At 32.8% G+C, this 16,710-nt stretch overlaps 2 protein-coding genes across 3 annotated transcripts; both read right to left on the bottom strand.

Annotated features, from left to right (window-relative positions):
* Positions 1-5,546: 5,546 nt before the first annotated feature.
* On the bottom strand, positions 5,547-10,247 carry LOC133689860 (uncharacterized). 2 transcript variants are annotated; one of them, XM_062109936.1, is made up of 12 exons: positions 9,930-10,247; positions 9,783-9,839; positions 9,630-9,681; positions 9,468-9,541; positions 9,240-9,370; positions 8,708-8,831; positions 8,428-8,570; positions 7,999-8,322; positions 7,160-7,903; positions 6,523-6,645; positions 5,841-5,912; positions 5,547-5,726 (listed from the first exon to the last, which is right to left on the bottom strand). In XM_062109936.1, the coding sequence occupies exons 1-11, from the start codon at positions 9,952-9,954 to the stop codon at positions 5,844-5,846; spliced, it is 1,866 nt and encodes a 621-aa protein (XP_061965920.1). In that variant the 5' UTR covers positions 9,955-10,247; the 3' UTR covers positions 5,547-5,726; positions 5,841-5,843. The 2 variants fall into 2 exon arrangements, with proteins under 2 accessions (XP_061965920.1, XP_061965919.1); XM_062109935.1 differs by having other exon boundaries at positions 5,547-5,912.
* Positions 10,248-10,386: 139 nt separating this feature from the next.
* LOC133689861 (uncharacterized) lies at positions 10,387-12,833 on the bottom strand. The gene is made up of 2 exons (XM_062109937.1): positions 12,475-12,833; positions 10,387-10,916 (listed from the first exon to the last, which is right to left on the bottom strand). The coding sequence occupies exons 1-2, from the start codon at positions 12,596-12,598 to the stop codon at positions 10,606-10,608; spliced, it is 435 nt and encodes a 144-aa protein (XP_061965921.1). The 5' UTR covers positions 12,599-12,833; the 3' UTR covers positions 10,387-10,605.
* Positions 12,834-16,710: the final 3,877 nt, after the last annotated feature.

Genomic DNA, 16,710 nt, shown 5'->3' with positions numbered 1-16,710 from the left:
GAAAATCAACATTCTCCCAAACAGTAAAAGAGAATGTAAAGACTATCTTGAAATAGAGAGTGGAAATAATCATAGACAAGAAAAAGCACACTAACATTCTTCAAACATGAAGAATACATAGACAATCAGAACAATAGGTCAAGCAATTGAAGAAATCAAGCTGGAAATAATGAACTAAGATTGTCACGTTGGGAAATTGGAAGAAGGAGACCTATCTCTAGCAGGTAAGCATTTATTTGGTTTTCTAACTTGTAATATTAAAATTGTGTAATGTTTTGCATACAAATTTCTATAAAAAATGTTACTTGTGGAAATGACCATGGGTTAGGTCATCTCCTGAAATAGCCAATGTTTTTTTAAAAAAATCATAAGGCAAGTCGCCTTTGAATTTGACCAAAATTTAAAATATCCTAGTTCCTCTAAACTTTGAGGTTTTTTAATTTTTTTCATAAATATCATTTTTTTCACAAACTTATTACACAAAGCCTATTTTTCATGGCTTTGTATCGTAGGCGTTGAAAAGAGGTAACCCCACTGTCATAACTTAATTTCCCCCTTTTATTTTTATAATAAAAATATAAAATCCAAAAAAATAATTTTTTTAATAAATTCGGTTAATTTAATATTTTTTTCTTTTTTTCTTTTTTATAAAATTTAGAAAACAAATCATTGAAAATAATTATTTGAAAATTACAAAAAAAAAAGATAAAAACATAAACAAATATAGTTTTGAGCAAAATTGGACCAATAATTGAGTTAATAGGTTAAGGTTTGAGTTTGAGAAGTTTAAAACAATATTCAGGAATGGTTTGGGTTGTAATTTGGAACTCAATTGAAGGAAATTGAAGAAAAGGGTTAATTTGGTTAAGATTAGAGAACTTAAAGAACCAAGGGTAAATTTGAAACAAATTGCTAAATTAAAAGTTAATTAAAGGCTTAATTGGAGAAGAAAATTGAATTTTAAAGTCAAATTGGTTAATTCTACATAATTTTAGGAACCAATGACTAATTTGTAACAAGTAGTCAAATCTTAAGGTCAAATTGGCTCAATTAGAAGCTTAATTGAAAATAAAAATATAATTTGAAATAAAATTGGTCAAAATTGCATAATTTTGGAAAGAAAGGACTAAATTTAAAACTAGTAGAAAAATCAATTAATTTAATTTAGGGATTAAATTGAAAGAAAATTCAAGATTTAAAACTGTAATTGAATAAAATTAGCATGATCTAAAAGTTAGGGATTGTAATTAAAAGGCAAAAATATTTGAGGGACCAATTAAATTGTTATCCAACTTTGTTTCTATTTAACTTTTTTTTAGTACAATCAATTCAGTCTACTTTTTCAATCCAATTAAATATTTCCAATTTAATTTTGTTTTGTTTTCGCTAGTATATTTAGTTGTCACGTGAGCTAAATGTACTCATTAGTTCAACAAGGCTAATTGACCACCATGTGAGTTACACGTGCGTCATATGACCCAATCTGAAATTTCAAAATTTTATGACGATTTGGTTTACCTTAAAAGTCAATTTCAAACCTTTAAAATGAACATTTTTGTTATTTATGTGTTTAATCTCATATATGCTAGTATTTTTATGCACGAAAATGATTTGTATATGTTGTGTGAGCCCAATGTTTTTTAGTAAGAGCCTTCTCATAAAAAAAAAAATAGCAAGTATAAAGGATGTGATTCAATTTTTTTAAAAAAAAAACATAAAAGAAGAAAATAACAAATAAAAAAATAGGATCTCAAATTAATATATGAGAAAATTAACAAATCAAGGCATGAAAACTGAGTGAAGGAGAGAGAAAATAAAGAGGATGAAACAAAAAATCATCAACAAAACACCTATGCCCCAACACCGTCACTCACTGCCACATATGGTAGCCCTCATTGAGAAGATTCAAAAGAGAACGTGAAATAACCTATTTGGTTGACAGAGGAGGGTGAACGAGCCTCAAAGGCTCAACAACTCTCCCTACAATGCACACGCCAACCTTTAGTATCTAAAATCTTAATTGTTTTAGATCAATATAATTGAATTTTATTTGATAAAATCAAGCATTAACTGCATGCCAGAATCTCTTCTCAACATTGTGGGACCTTTATTTATAGGCAATCAAAACAAACCTGTAAGTCTAATATTGAATAAATTCAATCTAAAAGAATCAAATTAGATAAAAAAGTCATTAAAATAAATTGGGATAAACATTTTTCATTGCCCATCCAATTTAGTCCCCATTGTTAGCAAGAAAAAGAAAAGCAGGCTTAACATTTTTTCAATCTTTAAATTCAGTCCTTGTAATTCAATTGTTTTCAATTAACACAATCTTGTTTGGTCTCTATAAACCAACCATAAACCAAGCAATAAGTTTTTTTTCTCGACATATCACACAATCCCCTAACCTAACTAATCAAAACAAACCACTAAGTTTAATCCCAGATAAACACAACATTAAAGAAAAAAAATAAAAACAGTCAAAATCAAAGGAATAAATAAAAAAGCCAAAGGACAAAATATATAGTTTTTTAAAGAAAACATTGTAGAACGCTATTACAATCTACATTGTTTTCTCTCTTGTGCTACAAAACATTTTCCACACCCTTTAGTTTTTACTAGTCCATTGACCTGCGCTTCACTAAGTGTCAGAATATTTTTTTTTAATATAAAAAAGTGAAGATTATGAGAATTGTTTTGATAGTGTTATTAAACTTAGTGTGGTTTAGATTTAAAAAGAAATCAAGATGATAAAAACTCATATAAAAAGCAAATCAAAACAAATTAATCATTCAAAAACCAAAACAAAACATAACATGAAAATCAATTCAAAATAAACCAAATGCTTAAAAAAAATATAGTGTCACATCATTTTTTTAAACAATTGAACAATAATATATTTTGAATGACCTAAACTTCATGGCCTAACTTACCAAGCTTATAAAGGTTATGGAATCTAATTAATTTTTTTAAAATTTATTTCTTATCTAATGATAAGATAAAAAACAAGATAATATTTTTTTAAAAAAAGCTAAAAAAGATGAAACTAGAAGAAAGCAAATTTAAAGAACAAAATTTTTTTTCTAAAAAATAACTTAAAAAAAAAACAAGTATTGACATGGTAACATAATGAAGTGGCTCAAGTCAACGTATGTCAATATACTAACCCTCGACCTGGGTCATGAGACCATGACAATCATGAAAAAAAAATCAAATTTGAACAAATTAATCTAAAAAAAATACATTATGAAGACAAATTCAAAATAACTTTTTTAAAACAAATTCAATTTGACATATTAAAAAAAACCTAGTTTTATTTTTTTTTATTTCTTCAAGGGGTGAATAATAGACGACGTGTTGTCTGCTATTTGTAGAATTCAACAAACAAAAGGTCACCTAAAAATCAAGGCTTTGTTTTTGCTAAAAAACTCATTTTGATCCAAAATACTTCAAAAAACATAATTAATATCTCGATAAACATATTAATAGCCTCAAACAACCCAATAAAAGCTAAACAATCAAAATTAACCTAAAATCAAAAATCTTCCCATGGTAAGCTCTATTAGACAAAAAGAAAAAAATAACACTTACCAGCATGCGTGGATAGGAAGACATTGTTGTCCATGGGAAGAGACAAATTCAGTACAAGGAGTGGTGTGGTTTGACTGTTGAGAGGTGGATCTTCTTACAACGTGTCCTATCGATTATTAAACTTAGTCATGGGCAGGCCAAAGTTAGACATAGAGGAGAATCATATATAAGAAGAAGTTTTTAAATTTCTTCGCTAATAATTTCTAGTGTTTGTTTCATTCCTTTTCCTTCACACACACACGTGTGTGTGTGTGTGTAGATTAAACTCGACTCTATATGTCGACTTGGTGACCTATAGCCCTAGTACTCTAGATTGAATTTCCTTTTGAATCATTTTGAAAGTTGACTCGTTCAAACTTGAGATAACCCAACAAATCAATTGTTTTGGAAGTTGACCTGTGAAATCCAGTCATGTCAACTTGAAGAGATTTTTTAAGATTTTTGTCTTAAATGATATTATTTCAAATTTAAAATTTTATTTTATACAAAAGATGTTTGCAAAAATTGGAACAATGCATTTTAGAATCGATATGTGTTAACTCGACAAACTCATAACTAAAATTTTAAATTGAACCAAATTTGAACCGAATCTAATAGCTATGCTATTGTGTATCATCACGTATCCCTAAATGTTATTAAAGAGCTGGACTCTCAATAACACTTATATACAGGTTAATTGTATTTGACTTGTTAATGTTTATCACTCCGATAATCACATTCTTTTATGTTTTCCCAGTGAATCATTATTATTGTAAAATATAGGGGAGATTTGTTTTTGAAAACTAACACATGCTAAAATATTTGGCAAACTAGTATAATCTAAAAAAATATTTAAAAAAATCACAAAGATTTATAATTGTGTTGTTTCTAATAGCACAACCCATTAACTTAAACATTGGGCTGTAGCCCTTGAAATTAATTGGAGCAACCCAAATTCAAAACCAAAACCTTAACTAAACTCAGAACACTAAGCAAACCCTAAATCTTAGTAAATCCCCAACCCCAAAAACAAACTCAAAATCCAAATTAAAACCACAACCTTAACACCTAATTCTAATATCTACACTCGAAAACCAAAACCCAAAACCCAAAACCCTAACACAAACCTAAACTCCAAACCTAGGTCTAAAATCAAAACCTCACTCTAACCCTAACCCTAAATCATAATCCTAAACCTATCTAGATCCTAAACATATATATTAACAGCAAACACATGTATTAATTGGTTTATTCTAACAAAATCATCACGTGATGGTGCATGTTTTAATATGTTCTATTATTCAAGTCTTATTATCATTGTTGCAATGTTCATTTAGTGATCTAAACAAATCAGCCAACATGTAGAATGATAATTGGTTTGATGATCTCTCTTACTTTCACTGCTTCACTCAACCTGTTACCTTCATTCTTCTGGATTTGCCCGTTTAAAATTCTAAACAACCTAGTTATAAAAATTCAAAGTGTGCTCATCAATAATAATTTCCCTTTGACAAGCCGCATTTAGAGTTTTTAAATCAATAAAATCCACTTGATGCATGTAGATTTCTTCTCAAATGATTTTTAATCCATTGCAAATTATTTCTCTATTTGTTGTGTTTATCAAACCTTATAGGCTATTCAAAAATGATACCATGTATGTGTGTGTGTATTATTGACTGTCTTGTCTTCTCTTTGCAGACACTACAGGCTTGCTTGAATTTGGTAGTTCAAGGGTCTTACACTTGACCTGATCTCTAAATAGACCAGTCAATAGGTTTCATAGTTATTTTTTTTAAAAAAAAAATGAAGTAAACTTTCACATCCAAAAGCTAAGTAGCAACAACACATTAAAATTCTTATCAAACACTTATGTGCTTTTAACTGTTTTGCTTCAAAAGAAAGCATGTAAGAACTAAAACAATTGGAAACTACTAAACAATATCAAAAAATTGTTCATCCGGATCTTATGGAACTCATTTATAAGCAAGCTTGTTTTTCTTGATAAGCCCAGGGATTCATTAAAAATATAGGAGCACCAACATATCCTTACAGAAAAATCCAGATAATTTGAAAGCAATTTGTGGATACAAATAGTTCCTGTACTTTCTATAAGCTGACCGCTTCGACAGCACCAATCATCTAGCATATATATCTATCTGAAAAATCCCAAGAGTGCAACTTAACAAGTTGACAAGAAAATGTTTGATGTGTTGATAAATGTGAAGAGTATGCAGCATCCTTCTACATCAAAGGAGAGATGACATAGGTACCTGCTACCTGGTTTTCTGTCTGGTAAGGAGAACAAGCGTAGCAAACCCAACCATGATTACACCTCTCATCACCTGAGTAAAAACGACATTTACAACTGAGCTCTCCAGCTCTTTTTTCCCATTCTAGTGAGGAGAAGATAGTAAGGAGAGTACATTATTCTAATGACTACATTCTATCTGTCTCTGTTGACAGTTCATATGGATTTAATGCAAAATCAATAGCACTCCTTCATCATAGCAAATTAATGTTTCCTTACTTTTGGATCTTTTGATGCTGAGGCAGCACATCCTCAACAGGATATCTAAGAAAGTTACTGACAAAGGAAGTTGTTTGACACTGTTTCTATGGACATAGACATATTCAAGAAGGTAATTATTACATTTAAAAACTGTGGGTTCTAGTGACTTGAATGATTATTTTTTTTGTCTCAAAAAGAGTTGTTCTCGGGAACATTGTTAAAAGATCTGCTTCCTTCCAGTTTCTTCATTATGTTTCTCATTAGACACTCATGGTAGGAGACGTGGATCAGATGAATACACAAAATGATTGTTGGTCTGCTCAAAAATTAATATAGTAATTGGTGTAGAATAGATTTTTGTCCATTAATGAATCCTTCTAAAGATAGCTCCAAGTAATTATCAAAACAAAAGCATGGTTTGGAGAAAGGGAAAAGGAAGAAACCTGCCCAACTGGTCCTCCAGTAGTTTCAGCATCAATTGAACCCTGAAGTTTTGACTTTTTCTGTCTTTGAGAGGTCTTCTCGTGTTCTTTGGACATGATACCAGTGCCACCATGAACACTAAGCTGGATATAATAGGCAAAGAAATCATTAGATTATTGAATTGGATTTCTGAAAAATCATAAGGAAAGTCATTCAGCCATATATGGTCAGACAACCATGAATATGTGCATCATTCCAACTCAGCTGAATTGGGTTGCTTTCGTTTGGAATTTGATAACTTCATATTTAACAAACAAACTCATTACTCATTCTATATGGAAGGAATAAGTAATGAAGTTAGCACTCACCTTCAGTGATGCATTGCATGTACATGCTACTGAATCTGCAAGAGTTACTATATATATATTATTGAGATTGGTGTATATCACCTCTGTAAGGTGCTCAAGTCAAACCAGGTAGCGATATCATAATGCGACATTCATGGTTGTGTTAGTACGACTTCTATTGCTCATAACCTCATAACGTGGCTCGAGTTATGAGCAAACATACTTCAACAGATGTTTTGCAAAGAAAATGAGACTTTTGCTGAATAATGTTCAGCCATTGTAAAAGTTATCCATTGAAGAAAATAAATACCTCTTCCATGTTTTCTGCTACAGAAGAACTCATCTTTTCTGGTTGCGCTTTCGTGTCATCCCAGAAACTTCCCATTAGATTCAATAGTTGGGTTCCTGCAGTTGTGATACACAACCGCCGTCTTTCATATGGGAATATCCAAGCACCATAGCATTCTGAAGAGTAATGCGCATCTCCTGAACCTTCTTGAATGCTGATTCTTTCCAAATCTTTTGAGTGAGTTCCTTTTCCACTTTTAGTTATGAGCAAATTGCCACCTGAATTTTTTTTCCCGGCTAACAATTTACAATATGGGTGTTTACCCAAATACTCATTAAGCATTCTTCCTGAATTAGAAGCTTTGTCACCTACCAAAGCTCTCAACAAAACATCAGATGTTTTCTCTTTTCCTATGTCAGCTTTATCCATAAGTTGGAGTTTATTCTTCAAAACTACATTTGATCCTTTATTTCGAAAACTTGCATCACTTAACTCTTCCTCCGACTTCCCTGTACCCTGAGATGAAGTAGCCACAGTAGGTGCTCGAACAAAACCAACATGCTCTTCTCCTTCTCTGATATTCTTTGAGGCTCCTTGCATATCTTCTATAAGATAAGGACTTCTATCCTTTCCTGGAAGTGATTGTTCTGGTATATTCTTTTCTGTTCTAACTTCATCTGACCAAAAACATTTTGGAGAAAATTCCATTTCCAACCTGCTCGATGCAGATTTTATTGGTGGCGGTGTTTCTTTTGGTTTCACATCCTGCATCACCACAAGTTTTGTTGATCAACATTTTAGAAAAGTATGAATTTGCTGGTTCTAACACGCAGAATTTTAAAACAACAAACCAAACACACCTGATTTAGACTACTTTCAAATGCAGTTATCATGTTCCATACATTGCTAGGAGTTTTGTTCACTGGGTTTTGCTTCCCCAGGACACTATCCCCATGTCCTTTTAGTTTCACAGGAATCTTATCACTTGCAGTCACTTTTGGTTCTGAGCTTCCAAAATACAGAGCTTCTTTTGAGCGAATGATTTTAAGGGGAACATCAATGGGAGGAGGCTCCGTTCCTCTCTTCTTTCCTAAGCTCTTGTGGCTTTCTTCATTTAGATTGGCTCCAAATCCTTGTGAGACAGGAGCAGTGGATGGAGAGCCTTCATGTTTATCTGGATCATTCTAAAACAGGTCAAATGTTGTGAGAAGATCTTGAGGTAATTATCAAATGCTTTGTTTTTCAATGGAAGAAACAACATTCACAAGCAATGTTCAGGGATCCTTAACTGGACTTGTTTGCTTCAGAACACAATTTGTTCCTTCTTTGTTGTCCAGACAAGATTTTCCACTCTTGGAAAAAGAGGGAGGAGTCGCTATCAGACTAACTTGAGTAGCCATCACTTCACTTTGAAAAACTCTTTTTCTTGAATCTTGAGAAGGTGGAGCATTCAGAAAATCAAGAAAAAAGCCTTTCAGACAGGGGAGTTTGATATTACTATTTGTTCCTTTTTCTTTCAAATTTCTGTTTAAACATTTTCTAATTTATTTCATTTAAGCAAGATCAAACCTGAGACCTCATGTTTGGGCCATGAAGATGATGCAACCCAACTATCAACAGCAGTAGCATATTCTGGACATCTAGGTTCACTGCTGAGAAGCTCATCATGTTTCTTTTTCAATGCCAACTCTCTCTGCAAACAAGATTTAAACATGACAAGAAGACAGAAGAGATACTTTATGCTTCTTCTAACTCCCAAGAATGAAAACAAAAGGCTTGAAAGCAATAAGGCTATTTAACTACTCCAATAAAGTACATTTTGCGCAAAAAGATTTCAATGACAAGCTTCACTACCACGTCAACTAAAACCAGAATCAACACAACCATCTATTTGGAAATACAAAACTAATTGTCTCATGGGGCTAATGAAGAAAATTCCTAAGGATTGCTCTAGTTTGAGGGTACAGAAACACTGGAATTGCTGGTTTGTCGTGCCATCAGTAGATAAGTTAGTGATCGCTTAATAACAATAACTATCCAATTGGACTAGAAGGGCACAAGAGAGTTAAGATATTAAAGGAAGAGAACAGAGTAACTGCACCATGAGACGGATACGATGGCGGTCTGCTTCACTGAGGACAAACTGCAACTTCATGCGCACATGGCCACCTCCTTCCAAGGAAAATGTGTCATCCCAAATACCTTTCTCTATTACTAACCTTGTCTCCACACCTGCAACCAATCATAACCATCCCGTTGCTGATGAACAGATGAATAGAATTTAGTGCAAGTGATCAATTAAAGCAAATGGGAAATGATTGTGCTAAACCTGTATGTGATATTTCATTTCCCTTGGCATCCTGCAGTGTAACAATCAGATTTTCGCGGAGTGTTGTTAATGGACTGCTCCAACACACAACTTGTATAAGTAAAACTTGGACGTTTTATACACAAAAATAAAACTGCAAAGTACGAGAGGAAACGATATTACAAAATGAAATCTCCCTTGTCGCGTGTTTCATACTCCCTTTTGCCCATGGAAACTACAGAATGATTATGAAATACAAGCCCTGTAAGATTTTAACGGTCCAAGAAAAACAAGGAAAGGAAAAAAAAAAAAAACAAATAATTGGTCATCGTGTACCCTTTATGGACATTTGCGAAGGTGGTGATGATGACTGAAGACCCATGAAATCAAGAACTGGGAAGAAATAAAAGTGGAACATATTCAGCTGTAACAAAGGAACTGCCAGGTTTGAAATTCAGTTAAGAAACTACAGTTCTGTAGTACCTGAGACTTCGATGGCTCCTGGCATTGAAGGTCAAAAACTTGATTTTTCAAGTTGGCTCAAGTATCGAAGAGTCAAGAGATCAACCAGTGACGCAGAAGTAGAAGAGCTATGATCTCATATTGAAAATCTAAAACGATTGCTCCAGGTAAGAGTGGTGTTTGGGAGCATCTGCATGAGTTGGGATTGGATAGAAAAGAGTGGATGTGGTTGGACTCCAAGCAATTTAAATGGTGGGGTCTCCTCAAGCCTTACAACTATTTCTAACCTCTACTTGGTGCAAAGCCAAATCTCTGATTTGTTTTTTGCCACCATTTCAAAATGAACAAATCCTTGCGCCCTGATGACTGATGAGACCTCCCTACCGTGAAATTTTCAACTAAGTACAGACTCTTCAGAACTGATCTAACCACTTATAATGTCCTGCAAATCATCTGTCAATTCAATTACTCGTTTAACTAGTTGGCAAAGAAGGAAATTATTGGCCACAAGTAGTACAAATAATGTCCTAGTTTTGGTGTTTACATTTGCAATATCTATCTCATTAGCCGAGACATTGAAGAAGAATGTAAGAGTAATGCATATCCAATTGCAGAATCTCTAACTCATAACTCATGAGCAACCCAAAAAGCTACACTCATATCTTTTTTACAACAAACACCAATGTTAAAGTATCAATTAAAGACTTGGATTGGACTTTGCGCGTATAAACTGTTTAAGAATGGCTTTCTCTTCATCAATTTGTTTCTTCTCTTCACGATCCTTGGGTTTGATTTTTCTCTTCTCTTCTAATATCCACTTAAAAAGGTCATGCTGCTGATCTTCAGGTATGTGCTCCTTTTCCTCCCGAATAACTGGAGGAGGTGGTCTCTCAGGAATTGAAGTGGTTGCAGGTTCCAAGAAAGCTTCTACAGGAACTTTGTCATTTTCCACACCTCTGTTTGCTTCTTTGCTTGTCGTTTTCTTTTTTGGCTTGACAAACATATAAGCTGCAAGTGGTTGAAAGAAATCCACAAAATTCAGTTACAAACTTGTATTATTAAGTATTTTATTCGCAAGTGCATGAGTTAAGAGGGAACGAAGTTTTGAGTTGAATCATTGCTCCAAAGCATCAAAAACTAAACCATAAAATAATCAACAATAACAGAAACTGAAAATGTACACGCAAACATCCACAAAATTTGATTTTGCAATTTCAATCTCATATTTAACTCCTAGTTACCCAGATAGATAAACGAACATCCTGAATTTGATCATTTTGGTTCCAGCAACACAACAGTGCAAGAGCTGGACTCTTAGAATGCATGAAGGACATGGTGAAAGAAGGCATGGGATGACAAATGCTTTCACAAAAATAAATAAATACCTCTCTTAATTGAAATGGAAAACATACATGCATGCATCATCAGGATTTTACTTATTTTCCTATTGGCATTCTAGGGTTTCGCTGGCACAATTTTAAATAATTGGCTCTGATAAGTTCCCACGATTACAAACAGTGAACCAATTGTGTCTACCCACTATGTACCACATAAAGCTTATTGGAAAATCTGTCCCCTGCCCCCATATCCTCATCCTGAACGTTCTGCAATCCTATTTCCAGGTGAATCTAATCTGACACCTAGAAATGATGACATTGAAAAAAACGTTTGATACGATCCTTCAATTAACAGTTGAGGAATAAGGAAATGTGAGCTCCTACTTAAATCTTAGTGGACCATTCTGAATCAGTTGGAGGAGTGGCAAGAAGAACATGGCCACCTTTGGCATTTGTTTCTAGTAGACAGCTAATCAAATTGTTCATGCCTTTATATTGCCAGTACTGACATTAATTGCAGAACCCATAGATCATAAAGGATTGTTAAATGGTAATGAACTTGCACGATAAGTAATTCCATCACGGTTGCTACATCAATATCCAATTGTATAAATCAGATCCCACATAATTATTCTTCAATTTCAATCAACATATTGGTCCAAGTAGATGTGGAAAATGCTAATATTTATATATATATATATGAAAGCACTATTTGAGAATAACTTAACAACATGATGTCAATATCCTAAAAAACAACTGGACTGGAACTCAAAATTAGATGCACAATGACATCCCTGGTTCCAGGGAGCCGAAGTAACTTCATCAGCAGATTTTGCACAGTCTTCAAACGATGCTTTGATCTACTAAAAATAGAACATGCACCATTGAACACAAACTTCACCAAGCTCACATAGAAGCTGATCATAAAGTTTTTCAAAAAAAATGCAGCAGCTGACATATATCTAGGCACTCAGATGCCATGTATCTTCCAGCAGCATGTAAATATAGTTACTTGCACAAATACTGCTATGAATATTCATCAAGAGACAAAACATTACCAAATAAATGCTCAGTGCACTGAGGACTCCAGTAAAATGGACAAGAAAAAGAAGGTTGTCTAGGAATCTATCAATTTCTCAACAAAAGAAAAACCCAAAGCAGTCAATATAACAAACACATTGTAAACAAAAAATCAAAACCCAAAAGAACAAGAATAGGGATTTTACTACCTCCAAGACCAAGATTAACAATCATGAATAAACGCCAAATGGGCTTCAGCTTGTATCGATTAATTAGCGTTTCTTTCGAGGTCAAGCCTGCAGCATTTTCTGATTTAGAACCTTCCATTTCCATCGATGCTTTTGCCAGCAGCTTTCACTTTTATAATACACTAACAATAACAATGACAATAATAAAGAATTCTTTCCTTTTCTTTCTCACAGCTTCCTTTTTTGTGCTGCCTCTTTCTGGATTCTCTCACAGTTCCGCGCTTTATATAATAATAATCAAGAGATAGCGACCAAAGGGAAAATCAAAGAGGAGAGAAAACCAGCAGCTCATTGTGAAATATTTTGCTAACTTTCATTTTCATCCCTAAGATCTTACAGATTTTAGTTTTGCCCATATATTTTATTTTTTTACTTTCATTTAAATCCTTTTTTAAGAGTTGTTTAGTCCTCATATTCTAAAATAGATAAAATTTAGTCTCTTAATGAAATTTTTTTTTATTAACTCCTACATGTCAAATTATGAACTTTGTTAAAATTAATCAAACACTTTAAATAAGTTAATGGGAAAGGTAAGATTTCAAGTGGGTTTAAATAGGTATACCAAATTAAAAATATAATTCTTTTAATTTATATGAAAAGATTTGATAGAATGATGATTTAATGAAAAAGTGGATACTTTACACCTATACAATAGACAAAATTAAAAATATAAAAATATTGAAGACTTGCTGGACAAATTTTAGCCATGTAGGTTTTGGAAACAAATTATTGTTATCATAATATGTGTTGTCAATTTTTATTAAAGGGTAAGTTATTTTCAGAATTTTATGGTTGTTATTTTTTTATTTTGTAATTTAAGTTTTTGAATATTGTAATTTGCAACTTGAATTTTGAAGATCACCGACACTTTACATCCTTAAAAGTTGGCACTAAAATAAAATTGACAAAAAACATGATTTATTTATAAGATTATCATTATATTTGAAATAATAACTAAAAAAATCCTTTTTTTGCGCAATATAGTATAAAAAAAAACAAATATATATATATATATATAACAAAAAGAAAAAAAATAAAAAACCCTGGCCCTTATTTTTTCCCATTTTTTTCTCCTCTCTCTTACACAGCTGCCACCCTCTTGAACTAGCTGGTGACAACCACAATTACTCAACCCTTTATCTTTCTCTCTCGGTTAACAACCAAAAAGCTTTAACCAAGACCCAAGTCATCATCTCCCTCACCAGTAAACAAAATTGAAGCCATCATTGTTGATCTAGAATCTTTGGTCCCAATTCAATGGCCAATATCTACATCCAACAATTATAATGCCTCTCTCTCACACAGCACCACAAATTGCCATGGGCATAAGTTAAGCCAATAACAAATGTGAGACAAATGGTAAGAATCCCAAGCAAAATATAAGTCACTAGGTGCTTCTAGTGATAGTAATACATAGGTACCCATTATTAAAAACTAAATTCACCACCTAACAATAATAAACTTAAAACATGGTTTCAAAAACTTGCTAAAAAGGGCATTAGAATAAGTAGTATATAAAGCCTCAACCCAACCCTACTAGTAAAAAAGAATACAATAATTGGCCGGACAAAAACAATGATGGCCACCATGATTGTTAAAAGTAATTGAAAAGCTAAGATTGAATCCATTTTCTTCATATTGTTCATGCTCTATATATGAACTAGAATAGATCAAAATATCATATATTAACATTACTACAAACTGATCTAAGTAAGGTCAAAAGACTCAATTCATCATATCTATAAACATTATTGGTGCTTTTATCAATCCAAATGGCATTTTTAGGAACTCATAATATTCGCAATGAGTCTTGAATGCAATCTTTGGTATATCTTGCTCTTTAATCCTTAATTGATAGTACCATAATCTTAGGTCTATGTTAAAAAATACTTTAACTCTCTAAAGTTGATCAAACAAATCATTTATCCATGGAAATAAATATTTATTCTTCAATGTCACTCTATTCAGTTGTCTATATTCAATACAGAATCTAAAGGTCCCATCCTTTTTTTTCCACAAATAACATTCGAGCTCTCCAAGGATAATTATTTAGGCATATGAACCACTTATCTAGTAATTATTGTAACTGAATTTTTAATTCAACCAACTCCTAAGGTGTCATTCTATAAGATGATTGCGCTATAAGAGATGTATTAGTAAGTACATCAATAAAAACTTCAGCCTCCCTCTTCGGAGCCAATCTAGACAACTCTTCTAGAAACACATTTGAAATCTCTCTTACTATAGAAAGGTTACTCAATTCTATCTTACTCTTTTCAGAAGAATCCATTACATAAGCAATTTATATCGTAAACCCTTTCCTCAACAAATGGTTGTCATATCTGGAATTATACTACTTGATATGACATTCATTTCTTCCCTAAAAATCACTATATTACCATTTTAGCAAAACAATCCATTTAAGCCTTATAAGTACTCAACCAATCCATTCCTTGGATTAGATCAAAGTGATGCAACTCTAAAGGTAATAAATTCACCTTCATGTTGTATTCTTCAATAGTAATCCTAGTACCTTTATACATATAACCCACAAGCATAACATCCTCTAAAGGTTTACTAATTTTGAATCTCTTTTCTAGCTTAATTAGTTGTACTTTTAGTTTACCTTTAATTTTTCTTGCCACAAAAAAATATGTAGCATTAAGATCAATTAAACAATAAGCTTGTTGAAAATATAACAATAATGTACATGCTAAAACGTTCAATATGATTATAACTTCTTCCAAGTCATTTGGAACACCCTCCCCTAGGTTCGACTCCCCTGAGCTTTAGGTCATCCTCTGTTACCACTAACCCTTGCTTGTGTTGGACTCCCAAGTCTATCTACAGTAACAAACTATTGTTGTCTCAGTCCTTAAACATACTTAGTTCTTCAAGGGCAATCATTCTTAAAATGTCATTGCCCCCTACAATAATAACATCCACAACCTAAATACAGATAGTCTTGCCACTTATGTCCCTCTTGTCTACAAATATAGCACCAACTTAGCGATGTAGAACAATCTCCTAGATGCCTCTTCTCACATCAAACATAATGAGGATAAGTAATAGTCTTTTGTTCTGAAGTCCTTCCAACAAAACTACCCTTAGGATTTGATTGTCCCTCAGTCGACCCTTTACTTATATTCTGCAAAGACCCAACTACTAACCTTCCCTGACCAACATCTTAACTCTTCTTCTTAAACTAACTAAAATGTCTCTTTTTACCCCTCATAGGGATAAAAGGTCTACCTAAAAAGAAGTCAATGTATTTCCTTTTACCAAAGTCAGATTAGTCTTCTCAATCCTGAATAAGACATGCCTCTAAAGCCTAAATTGCTTATATCAGTTCTCTTTATGTCTTAAATTGTAATGAAATCAACCCCTATTTCAAATCTTATTGTAATCCATCTCACAACCTCTAAATCATAAGACAATAATACCCACACACACACACACACACACACACACACACACACACACACACACACATATATATATAGCCAACCATTACTATATAACACATTCTCTTTTATTCCCTTTTTTTCCCTTTCCATGCTCAAAACTCAACTCTTCATTGACAAGGAAAAAAAACATCACTTTTTCCTTCACTTTCTTGACATCCAAACACATTACTAAATAGGGAAAGAAAGGTTTTAAAGATGTGGGTCTAACCATATAAGACTATTATTATGGAGGTCCAAGCAATCCCGTTATATTCAATGATGCTGAATGTGGATTTTGGCTAAAAAAATTGGTATTCTTAAGCCATGTTATCTCTTCAGAAGGGATATTTATGGATCCTAAAAGGTTGAAATAGTATTGAAGTGGGAAAGACCAGAAAATATCATGGAATTTTATAGTTTTCTTATATTAGTATGATACTGTAGAAGGTTTATCGAGGGATTTTCAACCACATCGACACCTTTGAATCAATTAATAGGGAAGGAAGTGAAATAAGAATGGTTAAGAAATGTAAACAAAGCTTTCAGGAATGGAAGAAAAGGCTTACTATTGCTACGGTACTAACACTTCCTTTAGGAATAAATGGATTTAAGGTTTATAATGATGCCTCAAAGAAGGGATTGGGTTGTGTTTTGAAGTAACATGGAAAGGTAATTGCATATGCATCAAGACAATTGAAAACTCATAAAGTTAATTATCTAGTTTATGACCTGAAGCTAGCGATGATGATAT

This window comes from Populus nigra, chromosome 3, assembly GCF_951802175.1.
Source record: "Populus nigra chromosome 3, ddPopNigr1.1, whole genome shotgun sequence".
Lineage (NCBI taxonomy): Eukaryota > Viridiplantae > Streptophyta > Magnoliopsida > Malpighiales > Salicaceae > Populus > Populus nigra.
This window is presented reverse-complemented; position numbering and strand designations above follow the sequence as displayed.

What these genes read in the sequence shown, in the direction of transcription:
- LOC133689861 (XM_062109937.1), bottom strand. Translation starts at nt 12,598, where the DNA reads ATGGAAATGGAAGGTTCTAAATCAGAAAATGCTGCAGGCTTGACCTCG. An exon ending in TGTTAATCTTGGTCTTGGAG is followed by an intron (nt 10,917 to 12,474) that starts GTAGTAAAATCC and finishes AACCACTTGCAG; the next exon opens with CTTATATGTTTGTCAAGCCA.
- LOC133689860 (XM_062109935.1), bottom strand. Translation starts at nt 9,954, where the DNA reads ATGCCAGGAGCCATCGAAGTCTCAG. An exon ending in GACAAGGGAGATTTCATTTT is followed by an intron (nt 9,542 to 9,629) that starts GTAATATCGTTT and finishes GTGTTGGAGCAG; the next exon opens with TCCATTAACAACACTCCGCG. An exon ending in TTGAAAGTAGTCTAAATCAG is followed by an intron (nt 7,904 to 7,998) that starts GTGTGTTTGGTT and finishes GTGGTGATGCAG; the next exon opens with GATGTGAAACCAAAAGAAAC.